At 38.1% G+C, this 14812-nt stretch overlaps 1 protein-coding gene across 1 annotated transcript; it reads right to left on the reverse strand.

The window, feature by feature from the left end:
* Positions 1–8035: 8035 nt before the first annotated feature.
* On the reverse strand, positions 8036–8977 carry LOC150052573 (olfactory receptor 5B3-like). Its single transcript, XM_090348716.1, has one exon. The coding sequence runs from the start codon at positions 8957–8959 to the stop codon at positions 8036–8038; it is 924 nt and encodes a 307-aa protein (XP_090204842.1). The 5' UTR covers positions 8960–8977.
* Between the last annotated feature and the right edge of the window lie 5835 nt (positions 8978–14812).

The raw sequence follows: 14812 nt of genomic DNA on the forward strand, positions 1-14812 counted from the left end.
GGTCCCTCCAACTTGAACTGAAATAAGTACTACAGGGAAAGTAGTAAGATTTTGGTTAGATTGTTTCCACCAGAAGATGCTTTCTCTGCCTGACTTGTTTAATCCTCAGAAATGCCCTTGGTAACTGCTTTTTTTTTTTTTTTTGGCCAGTCCTGGGCTTGGGCTCAGGCCCTTTCTCAAGGCTAGCACTCTACCACTTGAGCTTCAGCACCACTTCAGGCTTTTTTCTATGTATGTGGTACCGAGGAATCGAACCTGGGTCTTCATGCACGCTAGGTAAGCACTCTACCACTAGGCCAAACTCCTAGCCCCGGTAAAAGCTTTTCTTTTTTTTAAAATAATTTACTTATGATTTTGAAAACCTCTCATTATCCTTTCAATAACCTTTGTTCCTTTTCCCTTAGGTGAACACCATGTAGTTTCTGTCATAAAACCTAGCTAAACATCCCTAATAGGAGAGAGGGAGGGAGAGAGAGAGGGAGAGAGAGGGAGAGAGAGGGAGCATCTGAGAGATTTTTCAGGCATTATATTGTAAACATGGTCTCACGAAACTGGAAAAACTGTGTAGAAATACCAAATGTTCCAAGAAATAGGAAAACTCATCAATGAACAAGAGATGTATCTAAACCTTACAAGTGAAAAAAGAGCAGAAACAGTGAATCTTGTAGAGAAAGCATTACCACCAAATTTAATTTACTAGCAAATGAACATGGTTTTCATGTTTTTGTTTTGTTTTGGAAACAATGGTGTGACTTACTGGTAACTATGCGTAAGAGGGAGGTTTGGGTTCTTTTTGTTTTACCATTGTATGACACTGACAAGGAAGTTGAGGCCTAGGAAACAGAAGTGGTCTCACAAAGTCTCGGGTGCAGGAAGTGACAGAGCCAGGCTGGACTGTATTTTCCCCACCGCCCACCACTTCCTACAGCACAGTGGCTCTGGTTTGTGGCCACAACCCCATTTTGTGCTTGTGAGAACAAACGCCTCTGGATTTTTCTGATCCAGTTGCCCTTCCTTCTTACAAACACATTTCTGTTTCTTTGTTTCAATGATGGTCACTTTCTATCTGAGTGATGTTTGAGGCCTGGCTAAAATTAGAGCCAAATTGGGCTTAAGCACCAATATGTTATTTTTTGTGTTTTAGCAATGTCTTCTCTCCTTCACATTGCCCTTGTTTAGAAGTCTAAGTATTTGTTGCTGATCATGGAGCTTCCTATAGAAGATGCCAGTGTGAACCGCTTGGATTTCATAGCCAACCAAACTTTATCAACTAAAGGAATTTACCTCCTCCAGACAACTGGCACCCCAGATTGGTCATCCAGGGGTGTCCAGGCTTCCCTCATTTTCTGAGAGCTACTGAAGATCATCACAGTGCCTGACTCCCCTCTTCAGGATCGGGTGAGGCCGGAACTACATGGCATCCCAGCATCTTCCTCTGTTGCTTGTTTTCTCTCACAGGGGTTGCTCAATAAACACTGCCTGCTGGGATTTCCTCAAGTGTCAGAATCTGCCAGTGAATCTGATCTGTGAGGTCTCCTTATGCACTCACTCACTCACACTTAATTCTGGGACAATGCTTGATATCCAGATATTCTATTGTCTTACCCTCCTGTGCTGCCAACAGTCTCCTAAATATAAATCTTGAATGTTCAATCCCCCCCCCCTACTTTTTTTGGTTTGTGGGTCATGGGGCTTGAACTCAGCCTGGGTGCTGTCCCTGAGCTCTTTAGCTCAAGGTTAACTCCCTACCCTTGAGCCAAGCCCCACTTCCCATTTTCTAGAGGTTAATTGGAGATAAGAGTCTCAGGTCCTTTTGTGCCGGGGCTGGCTTTGAACCTTGAGCTCAGCCTCTTGAGTAGCTAGGATTACAGGCATGAGCCACCTCACTCGACTTGTTTTTTTTTGACATAAGCAAAAGCCAGTGCACATCATTTTCATTTCCTATCCCTACATGTTTCCTAAGGCTTTCCTATGTGTGGCGAGATTTCCAATGTGTGTCGAGAGATATTCCCATTTGCCACCTCCATTCTTTCTCACCATGACCCTTGTCATTTAAGTTATTAGTCTACTTTTCTGGTGGGTGGAACCAAGATGGAGAGATGTGAAGTGACTTACTGAAGGCTGAAGGGCTGGGGAAGAGTCACTAACTGGTGGTGAAGGACATATGTTCAGGAATCACTTTATAGATGGCGAGACTGAGGCTGAGATACATAGGCGTTATGTAGGAGGGCCAGGATTCCACACCACTCTGGTGGCTTTGCAAGAAGTTGTTTTTTAAGCTCTAGATTGATCTCATCACCTTGTCATGGTTTTCAGATGAACCAACTAAGGCCTGCCCCATAAAACTCTCAAATAACATTCACCGATTTCCTCATATCATGTGACAATAGAGAGAAGACAGTCTAGACCCCAGATTTTCTGAAATCTACCATTCTGTAGTACTAGCTAACTCTTCTTGCCAACATGCCCAGAATCTGTAGGATTCTAGCCACATTTTCCAAACACGGTTGGTAGAACGACATTCTCACTTAGATCGCAAAATTCCTCACCACATAAAGACTGAAAATGTAGGCCACCTGCCCATGTGATTGTATTTCATAACTTAGAGCTGAAAATAGCACTCAGCTTGCTTGGCCTGTATATAACACATTAGAAGCTCGTATTGAGATTTACTTGCTTCTTGGATTATGGCTTGTTAAGCTTCTTTCTCTCACTTCTATCTCACCCAGCAGGGAGTGGGTTACGCTTGTCCACATTCTTTTACTCATCACCAGAAGTGCTTTTATTTTCAAAGATGGATTTCATGGCTTCCCACTCTTGGCAGTAGCTGCAAGTTTCATTTTGAAAGGCCGGAAAGGGAAGCGGTTAGGGCAGGGTCTCTAGAGCCTGGTGACGGGGTTGAGACTGTGGCTCCTTGGATAAGGCATGAAACTTTTGTTTTAAGTTACTCATTTGGGACATGGAGACAAAAATTGTACTTATTTCCTGGGGTTGTGAGGATTAAACAAAAATAATGCATGGCCAATAGGTGGAACAGAAAAATATGCAAGGAGTGTAACTAAAAACAAAAAAGCAACTACAAAAGACTCACAACCACTTAGCATACCCAGTGTACATTGATTTGCCTGGATTTTCTGGTTCTAGCATCAAAAATCTCCAATTCTAGGAAAACCTTCAAAAAATCCTCAAATCCTCAAATACTAATGCTTTATCTCCTTTTGAAGCTAATTTTTGCTTCACCTCTAAGATGCATGAATTAGAACAGCTGATTATTTTAGTTATCAACTATTTTCATCAATGAAGTAAACAAAACATTTTAAGTTGCGCATTTATTTGAGAAGTTTTGTTTTTAGTGAGTATATTATAGAAAAATTGTATTTTAAGAAGATAAACATGGCAAAAATATATCCTGTGAAACACTACAGCTCATTAAAGAAAGACTTAAAAATGGCAAGTTTATATATGAGGTTTCCTGAATGAAGTATTTAAAGAATAGAAATTGCTTTGAGATATATTGCTCCCATAGGTTATATATGTCTAATTTTTTTAGTCCAAGTCTAAACACTACAGGGAGTTAAAAGAGTTGTTTAGAAAAGAGTATTTCCATAAGCAGGTAAGTTAAAAAGCTTACTATTAATTTCTAATAGTACTTCACTGAGTCTTTAATAGCTTAGTGATATATGACTCTCCAAGAGACTGTTTCTAAATTTCTAAATTTTGAACAACATGGAGTAATATTTAGAACCCAATAGTACTAGTATTCCTCTAGGGATTTCATGGAAAGAAAAGTCTAAGTGGTACTTGGCTCTGAACATAGAATACTTTGACTTCAAGAAAAACTCTGAAAACAAAATTCCTCAAAAATAGATGGAATCAGCCAGGTAGTGGTGGGTCACACCTGTAATTCTAGTTACTCAAGAGGCTGAGATCTGAGCATCGTGATTTTAAACCAGTTTGGTAGAACAGTTTAGAAGACTCTTAGTTTTAATTATCCACTAAAAAAGAAGGAAGTCGAGCTGTGGCTCAAGTGGCAGAGTGGCTGCCTTGAGTGAAAAAGCTAAGGGAAACGCCTCGGCCTTGAGTTCATTCTCCAGTTCCCTCCTTCCAACACCCTCCCCCCCCACCCCACAGTACATAAGCAGCCAAGCTTAAGTCCTAACAGTCAGATTTGTGGTTCATAACCTTGTTCATGGTACATTAACCTCTTTTGAGAATTGGACAAACAGGTGAAAGAATGAAGAATGATATTTCAAGTCCAGTCTTGAACTTTGCCAAGCAGACTGGAGAGCTAATAAGTCTTCTTAGGAATTGACAAATTTCATCTCTAGGTGAATTTTGAGCTTCCAACAGAGATACAAAAAATGACTTCCAAGACTGAAATAATTTCTGTCACAAGAAATTAATATGAAATTTACATGATGCAATGACATAATGGACATTTGCAAATATTCACAATATTATTAGCATTATCATTTTCATTTTCCTGAAGATGTAGCTGGGGTTAATACTGATCTGTGGCAGATTCACTCTATCAGCCACATTGACCTCAGAGGCAATTAGTGAGAAGAAAAAGCTATAATTCAGCTTCAGATAGATTAAAATACACTTTTCCTCTTTGGAGTTACTTTTGTTTAAGTCATACCTTCTCTGTGTGAATAATGTTTTATATCTTTGTGAACCACACATTTATCCAAATGAATCACTCCCACATCTGTGTGAGTTTTTCATGGCTACGTGTGCATGAAACATGTATCCATTTTGGTGAACAGAGATGATCTTTACAAGAGATTTCTAATATGAATACATTCTCTTCTGATTTATGAGGCACTCTCTCTCCAGCACCTGCTGCTGAAGTAATTCCTTGCAGATTTAATGTCCCTCTGATCTCTTCTCTGTCTGATTTACAAAGCAAGAGGACAGAGCAGGAGAAAGGGAAGGAGAGGAAGAAGAGGGAAAGAGGAAGGAGAAAGGGGGAGAGGAAGGGAGAAGAAGAGAGCAAGAGAGAGGGAGAAAGGAGAAAGACAAGAGAGGGCAGGGAATAGGATAGGAGAGAGAGAGAGAGAGAGAGAGAGAGAGAGAGAGAGAGAGAGAGAGAGAGAGAGAGAGAGAGAGAGAGAGAGAGAGAGAGAGAGATATTACTACAAGAATGACATTATATGAACTCCTGAAGCCTACAGAATGAATTGAGCATGGCGGTTCATGCCTGTAATCTTAGGTTCTCATGGTTTGGTGGTCACCTACTCACATTCCATAGTCTGGCTTTTTGTAACCAGTGCCGCAATAAATATGAGAGTACACTTATGGATAGTGTAGACTGACTTGCATTCCACTGGATATATGTTCAGGAGTAATAGAACAGGATCCAATTGTACTTCTAGTTGTAGTTTCTTGAGGAATCTCCATTTTGCTTTCCATGGTGGCTGCACTAAGCTTATTGATGGTCCCATCAAGAGTGAGCTATAGAAGTCTGTTCCCCTCCGCCTCCTCACCAACATTTATTTGTTGTCCTTGATGATAGCCATCTGACTGGGGCAAGATGAAATCTTGCTGTGGTTTTCATTTGCATTTTTTTTCATAGCTGAGGATACTGAATATTTCTTTAAGTATTTACGAGACATTTTACTGATCCTTTTGAGAGCTCATTTATTTGCCCATTTAGCAACATTATTTATTTAGCGACTTTTATTTAGTTTTGGTATTTATTGTTGTGTATCCTAGATATTAATTCCTTGTCAGATGAATGGAGGCAGATTTTGCTAACTATGTGGATAAATTTGGGGAATTTACAAATCTGCCTTAAGTTTTACTTCCTGTTTATGCACAGCATGGATGTCAGCTAGAGATCAAAGGTTAGGAATTCTCAGGATATTTCCTGGAAATAGAGTCCTGTATGTGCATATAATCAGGACTCAATTCCTATTAGTTATATTCATATATTAATCTTTCTGTTAATTTTGATTTTTAATATTTGTTTTATCATTATAACATATATGCATTACAAAGTATTGGCTTGTGTGATTATGGAAGCTAAGAAGTCTTATGATCTCTGATTGCAAAATGTATAATCAGGAACTCTAGTGATGTAGTTCAAAGGCCTGAGAGTCAGAACACAGATGAAAGAGATTTTAACGTATGTCTAAAGACAGGAGAGCCAGGAAGGCCAAGGACAGAGAAAGATCAATTTCCCAGCTCAAGGGTATGTCAATGTTAGCTCTAATAAAATTAGAGAGCTAATTCGAGAAACTTCAAAAACCAATTCAGAAAACTCATCGCTATAACTCTGTTCCCTTAGAACTTGATTCCCTCTCTTAAGAGGGAAATGAGTGAATAATTATGATTCAAGTATATGGAAGTGTCACAATGAAACTCACTGTTTTATGCCATTAATACATGCTAAGAAAACTGTTACTTTAGGACAAGTTTTTGACTTTAAAAAAAGTTTGAATATATAGACTGCTGGCTCCATAGAATTATAATGGATGTGGTTTATTTTTTTGGTTGCCTTTTGAGGTTGCAACTTACATAAACATTGCCTTGCAACATATTTCACAGATGTCTGTGGTGATTTAGGTGTTTCAATCATATGAAAGTATATAGCACAATGATTATATATAGCACACAATACTTGGCTATGGTACTAAATGACTGTTCCTGGCATAGTCACTGTGCTATATTTTAGTGATTGTTTCATAGAACACTCCTTTGGAATATTTAAAAACATGAACTTTAAAACTGTTCTATGTCATACTACTAGAAGCTTCACCTCATGCTTACTTTGATAACATCACATTCCAACCAAATTCCAAGTCGAGTGATTGGTTTAAATATGTACAGTTTTATAACTATGATAACATATAATCACACTTTTTTCCTCCAGGAAGTAATCTTATCATTTAAGCAAAATAAGACAGCATCATACAGTCAATCACATACTTCTACTCATTTGTACATTGAATCCACCAGGACAATTGATGAAATCAGCATGTTGAAGGAATGTATTGTGTTCTAGATCACAAATAAGAGATTAGGTTATAGGAAGAATTTGTTGAATGACAACCATATTATACAAACAGAATAACTATACAACTTACTTGACGAGTATAAAAATATAATAATAACAACAAAAAGAATACACAAAGACTGGCAGAAACATATATATTAAATATACATATTAAACATCTCTCCAGAAGCTGTAGGCATATTCATGAACTTTCCTACCAGTAATTTCCCTTTTTGGTATAATTGGTATAATAGTTTTATCCATTATGGTAAGTGAATGTAATAAATCAGACCATGTTGCATGTGTGGGATAATTGTTCATTGCTCATTAGTATCAACATCTGAAAAACATTTGCTACAAATGTTTTGACTCTTTCTTTAAAAAAAAATGTGCCAGTGCTGGGGATTAGACTCAGGGTCTTGCCACCTTGCTTAGCTTTTTCATTCCAGACTAGTGTTTCACACTTGTTAGTCATTCTTTGAGTCCCAGTATGTTGATCTGTGAATAGCTAGTTCATGCAAATGCAGAGTTCTTATTTCACAGAGCTTTAAACAATACACTTAAGTATATACAAAACCCAGGGATGCAGTGCCTAAAACAAAACAAAAAAAATTTACGTCATGTACTTCCCTCAAGCTTTACAATGAATGATCACTTTATAAGAATTATGTATATTTTTGCACAAGCACTCAGCAGTAGTAGAATATGCCTAGTTTATCACCTAAGACATCATTGGAAACACAGGGTTAGAATTCACTCATTTAACCAAAGCATATAAATCCTAGCTCAACTCTAAGGTTAGGGTTAGTTCTTGTCCTTAAAAAGTGAGCATGTGAGGGGTCTGGGAAGGGTCCATACCTTGGCTATGGTGAATAGTGTTGCAAAAAACATGGCTGTGCAAAGGGCCTTTAATTTAATCTCGTGGATTAATGCCCCAGAGTGGCATTTCTGGATTATTGGGTAGTTCTATATTTAGTTTTCTGAGGAATTTCCTAACTGCCTTTGAGAAGGTAAATAAACAAAATTTAAAAAGTCCTATTTTACCTCCAACAAAATCTTTGTGAATGCACTCTTGACCTCCTTGTTCCTCAGGCTGTAGACCAGAGGGTTGAGCATGGGAATGACCATGGTATAAAACACCGATGAGATTTTGTCAGTGTCCATGGAGTGACTGGAGCTGGGCTGTAAGTACATGAAGATAATCGTCCCGTAGAAGATGGAGACGGCGGTGAAGTGGGAGGCACAAGTGGACATAGCCTTCCGATGGCCAGCTCCTGCGTGCATCTTGCAGATGGTGATGAAAATGAATATGTAGGATACCCAGATAACCAGGAGAGCGAAAAATATATTAAAGCTCACTACATAAACAAGAACTAGTTCACTAACATGTCTATCAGAGCATGAGAGAACCATGACTGCTGGGATATCACAGAAAAAGTGATGGACCACATTGGATTGACAGAAGGACAGACTGAATGTGTCCCCAATGTGGATGGAAGCGTTCAGGAAGCCACAGAAATAGGATCCTATGGTCAGACACGCACACACACTGGCTGTCATGGTGGTGGTGTAATGGAGGGGCTTGCACACGGCCGCATACCGATCATAGGCCATTGAGGCCAACAGGTAATTTTCCACAGTAGCAAAGGCTACAAAAAAGAACATCTGAGCAGCACAAGCACGGTAGGAGATGACTTTGTCTCCCATGAGAAGCCCAGCCATGACTGTGGGAGTGACCGCTGAGGAGTAACAGAAGTCCACCAGAGACAGGTTTCCCAGGAAGAAGTACATGGGGGTGTGGAGACGGGAGTCCAGGAGAATCAGCAGGACCATCCCCAGGTTCCCAGCCAGCGTGACCATGTAGATGATGAGGAAGGTGACAAAGAGGGGGACCTGCAGATCTGGGTCACTGGTCAGTCCCAGCAGAATGAACTCTGTCACCTCTGTCCTGTTCTCCATTAGTGTTATTTGAAAGTTACTAGATGCTCTGTAGCCATGAAAACAAGAAATACCAAGACAAAGAAAATGAATTAAAAATTTAAAATGTAACTACAGCATGCATTCTTGCATTGAACAACAAGTGGTATTTTGATTCTGTAGAAAAAGCCTGAAAACCAGTTTTGGTACTTTAATTACGGTGAAGGATTGCATACTGGGATATTCAAAGAATACAAATGGTTCGTCTTCCCAAGTTCCAATAAATTTTATGATTTATAAACCAAATGTAGTAGTTTAATAACTTGGTATACTGTAGATGACGTGTGCTCATGGATCTATGTACCAATTCACTTTTCCTGAACTTAGTAAAAAATCATCTTTCTATGACAGTCCTCTGCCATAAATGGCTAAGTGAGGTTGGTTGGTTGTTATGTTCATGTAAGTGAAGATGTACAAGTAGCTGACTAACTCGTATGGCTCATGTTTTCAATGGCAATCTGTTTCAGATCCATAGCAACATTTAACTCACAGCCATAGGTTCCCAAGTCTAAGACTAAACTAAATTTAAGCAATATGAAAATAACTAAATTTCTTTTCAGGTTCAAAATTTGTGTTTTCCTAGAAATGATGTAAGTGTTTAAACAGAATAATTAGGCTAATATCTTTTTTGCTATCCAGTTCCCTCTCATTGGAGGTACAGTAGACAACATCAGAAAAATGAATGATCCTTTCAACCACAAAATAACCTAAAGCAGTGGAAGCTGTCTAAATTACATTTTCATATCCCCTACCCAGCTGATGCTTCTTACTACCAGCCAGTCTATACACATTTATTGTGATATAGAGAAAAACATGAAGTGTTGTTTTTTTAAATTAGGCAGAGAGAGAGTTGGCTGTTGAATCAATGTACTACAGCTCTACGCATCATGGAAACAGTGGGAAACCGGATTCAGCGCAATTTTTTTTTTAATTGTCAGGATAATGTATCGAGGGGTTACAGTTACACTCATCAGGTAATGGGTATATTACTTCTCAAATCTTGATACCCCTTCTCATGTTTTTGTCCCCGTTTTCCTCCTCCATCTCCTCCCAATCATCTTGTTTACTCCCTTCCCTTCCTTATTTCAAATAAACAAATATAAACATATGCGTTTATACAAATATACAAAACATATACAATAGACCTGGTAACAAAGTAACAACACGAGATTAGCCATAAGGGCAAAAAAAAGGGAAGAGAAATAACAATAACAAAGTACATTAAGAACAACAATCAGACAAGATAAACCTTTTGTTGCAGGAGCAATTTCAACCCAAATGTGATTCTGACAATAGCATGTCAGAGCAGGAGGCATGGGAGAGACGCTTGTCCTGCCTACCAGTCACCTTCCAGGAGTCCTTGCTCCTAGCTTAACTTCCCTGAACACGATTTCTATGTACAATACCTTCAAACACATTAAGTGGAATCTGCAATGAAGAGTTACTGGGAGAATTTATGGCAGGGCGTGGCTCAAATAGTAGAGTACATGTCTAGTAGGTCTGAAATCAACCCCACTGCTGCCCAAATAATGAGGTAATTAGTAAAACCCAGATGTTGAACATAGGTAATGAGGTCTAGTAATTGTTTTAGTATTAGGGTGGGATAATGACTTTTTTGTGGGTTTTGTTAAGGTAGATGTTGAGGTCTTCAGTTACAGCCGAGTTTGATTTCTAAAATATTCTCCAAGGTTCCTTTCACCTCTTCTATTTTCTGTGTTCTTGAATGCTTCTTATTTTCTTGCCCTGAGCATTGATCGCTGTTCTGAAAATTTATGTTGCCATTCTTTCTCAGGATTTCTTCTTTGAATCTTTTGGACAAAGTGGTCATTTAATTAAGCACAGTCTTTCTTTTTATTACTGCCATTTCATAGCCAAATCATTGATATCAAGACTGGAAGCCCCCCATTTTATTGGCTGTCCTTAGGTCATAGGTTTGAGTTGTTATCCTATTTAGTCTTGTGAGATCCTTTATTTAAATTTAGTGTCACATAGTAACAGAATTTTACATTTCTTTGTGTCATTTTTTGGATGGTGGTGACATGGGAGAGGTTAGCTTTCACTACAATGTTCAGGCTGGCCCTGAAATCTGAGGCTGAGTGATTCCTGTGACTCAGCCTTTGACTTAATTGAGTGTGTTGACAAACTCATAAGGAAAAGTCAAAGTCATCAGTTTGTCATATTTTCTTGTTATGTGTGTTCATATTGTTGGTGAAATGAACATGATGTTCTATGCTCAGACCTCACCTCTCTACAGAGGATAATTTTACATTCATATAAGAGACACTTAGAGCTTTACAGTAAAAACCATCTCTCTTTTCTGTAAAATAACTCACAGTTAGTTACATGGACTCCATTGCCTTTGATTGTATTGCATTTCTCACTAACAGTCTTTTTAGGACTTAGAAACTTACCAGTTTCCTGAAAGAAAAATAACAGTTGGGAACAGCGAGTCCAGAGCCATAAAATTCCGCATAGAATATTGCATATGTACCTTTAAAGAAATTGCTCTCTCTCATGTAGTGGTAAAAAAAAATATCCAAGTCATCTAAAGCAGGAGAAATGGAGAAAAGTACATGATTACAGATCAGTTTTCAAGCCTATCACTATTTTTTTTGTTATTTCATGGAAGAGTCCTTTGCCTCCTCCTTATTTGCATAATAAGTTTGATAAGATTATGACTGTCATGTAATTTATAGATTATGACTAAAAATAACACATAAAAGATATCTATAAGGCATCTTATGGACAGATTATTAATTAAATCTATTACTATGTTTTTTTAAGATAGTGGAATTTGAACTCAGATGCTCAGGTAAATTTTTTTTTAAAGTCTCCAGCCCTAATGTTTTGCTTATTATTGCTGAGTAATCTCTCCCTTTCTGCCTGCATGCCTGGATACAATCCATGTATGCCAGGCTTCCCTGAAGCTAGGCTAACAGTCAACTCTTTGTTGCAAAGGCAATCTCACAAACTTTCGTTTTTCCTGCCTGAGATAGCTTTGAGCATTCATCCCAAGTATCCTACCTCCATCTCGCATGTAGTTAGAATTGCAGACATGAGACACCAGTGCCTTACTTATCAGTACACAATTTGTTTTTCCATGTTTTCCCAGACTGTGGCTGAAGTTTCAAAGAAGATCCTTAGTTTAGAAAAGGGGCTGTATGTACTTCAAATGAATAAATGGTGTCCAGAAGAGTATAAAATGAAATGAACCCTTGCTAAAGCTACCTGGCACTGAGTTATGTTGGGATTTAGAAGACAAATTCATGGATTGAGAGAGAAAATGATAGGCTTGGAGGTCTCTCCCATGAGACCATCTTCAGCTATCATCTTGCTTTCCTAGGGAGAAGCAATTATAGTGTCTGGATGGAGTTATTTATGTTTAGTGGGGATACATGTTTTACAGTACTCCTTATTTCTTGTTTTCAAAAAATTCTTTAATTAATGCATAATTTACAGACACTAGTACCTAGATTCTTTTAGGTAATCATAGTTGTTTATTGATTTCCTTATATATTGACTGTCTTAAAGCATAGATATTAAAAGACAAGAAGTTGTTCAAAAGATTTTCCACGGAGGAAAGATTTTTTTTTAAGAAAAGAGCATAATTTCTTTTTTAATCGTCTATTTATGCCAATCCTTGGCCTTGAACTCAGGGCCTGCGTACTGTTCCTGAACTTCTTTTGCTCTACATCTGGGCATCTTAGTAGTTTATTAGAGATAAAAATCTCACAGATTTTTCTGCGCACGCAGGCTTCCAGCCATGATTCTCAGATCTCAGATTCCTGAGTTGCTAGGATTACAGATGAGCCACTGGCACTAAGGTGCATACTTTCATGTTTTGAAAAACAATTTTTGTATTGTACTTCCACTCTCAAATGTGTCCTGAAGAAAGACGGGCCATCTGTTACCAGGAGCATGGCCATAGCTCACAGTTTATCAGTTGATTCCAAGTGGCTTACGAGCCAATTTTGGCACATCTCTCTTGCCTGCGTGCATAGCCATCTTGTTGTTATTATCCAGCTTTGTTTAGGAATTCAGACATGCTCTTCTCAGAATCCATTTTTGCTACCTACTATGTGTTGGTACTAGAGTTAAGTGGGGTACAAAAGACACCACCTTTAAAAAAAATCATACAGTGGATTTCCATTATGTGGGTATTAGAAATTATTCCATCCTCATGTTAAGAAAATTATGTTGATTTTAATATTTTGTGATTGTAAAGGCTGATTTTGTCATTGTTCAAGACTTTTCATATGGACATAGGTTCCTATCTCATACAAGTAAATACTTGGCCATGAGATGCATCTGATAAATCTCATGTGTGTTAAAAAAAATGAAAATCAGAAAACTAAATAAGAAGTTGCCAGCAGTTTTCTGAATGGCAGTTTCTAGTTTTATCTGTCCTTTGCCATCCACTCAAATAGGGTTATATGTTTATCAAAATTTCAACTCTAAAAATTATTTCACTTTCAGTTTTGTTCACTCTGTAATAGAACTAAATTAAACCATATTATTTATTTATTTATTTATTTATTAACTAGCTAATATCATCATCACAGCTCTGGCTGTGGGATTTAGGGATTTGTTTTGGTCCTTTGCACAGTCAACTTAGTCCATACTGCCAAGCAAACTTATCACACCTTTTGAAGGCACATACAGTTAAACATTTGTCCTATATACAGTCTGTATATAAGGAAGGATTTAGCCTATTCAATTTTAGTCTTTCATCTAAAACAAAAAATGCTATCTTGTTATTCTCATAGTATTTTCAACTTGGTTATGGCCTTGAACATACCAGTTGTCCACACATTAGGAGCCCATATTATTCATCATTTGTTCGACTAGAGCACAAGATTTAGTGTTACTGGATTAATCTATTTGCTTACCATCATGCTCATGTCCCACTTCTACAGAGAACACTAATTCCTCATAACAACTGGCATGAATTGTTATGTTGGTTGAAAGACACAGAGAGGCCAAATTGTGAGTTTTTATTGGAGAGCTGCAGCACTACTGGTGGACCCATGTTTGAAAGACCAGCCCCAAACCACATAAAGTGTGAGATATTAAACCTAGCAAAAGTGTCAAATAGAAGCAAACCATCTAGGAAAACTATCAGAGGAAATCAAGGACTAATTATCTAGGGGAAGCATAGACCCAGTCTCACTGGTTTTATGTACACGAAATCGAATCATTGATTTTTTGGGGCCCAGGGTGCATGTTGGAGCCTTAGAAGAGGGTGAAGGATCAGGGTGATCAAAAAGCCTGAGTTTCAGTGGATCTGAAGTGGCTTGTGAGTTCCATCTCCAATCAGCAGGCTTCAGTAGCATGTGATGGAGCCACACAAGAATCCCCTTTACTTTCACCCCTCAGGATAGCCCATTGGCCCATCCTAAGTTATCATCCTTCTTCATGTTTACTGTCAGGATGAAAGTGGGGAGGCTTTCATCTTTGAGTGTCATCTTTGAGTGACACATACAGGTCAAGCCTTCTTCTCTCTACAATCTGTGTAGAGAATGTTTAGAAGCATACGTGAGAAACAAATCTACTAGAAGCTAAATAATGACATTCTGAGTCAGATCCTATGATTTGCTATCTGTAAATATTAGCTCACATGACAACAGGACTGAATTCAAAATTTCAAATGTTCAGCAAAATGTTAGAGATATAAACAACAATAAAGCATGTGTCATTGTGCGGAAAGAAAGAAAAATCCTAGACCTTTTCTTGGTAGTTAAATATTCAAAGTCTACAGACATAAATATAACCAAAGAGAGTGTTAGAAATATAATTAAATGAACCAAGAAGCCGGTTGTGGTGGCTCCCGCCTAT

This window comes from Megascapheus bottae, chromosome 16 (genome assembly GCF_031878675.1).
Source record: "Megascapheus bottae isolate mThoBot1 chromosome 16, mThoBot2.hap1, whole genome shotgun sequence".
Taxonomy (NCBI): domain Eukaryota; kingdom Metazoa; phylum Chordata; class Mammalia; order Rodentia; family Geomyidae; genus Megascapheus; species Megascapheus bottae.

Bases quoted from the DNA above. Each gene is read 5' to 3' on its own strand.
- LOC150052573 (XM_090348716.1), bottom strand. From the start codon at position 8,959: ATGGAGAACAGGACAGAGGTGACAGAGTTCATTCTGCTGGGACTGACC.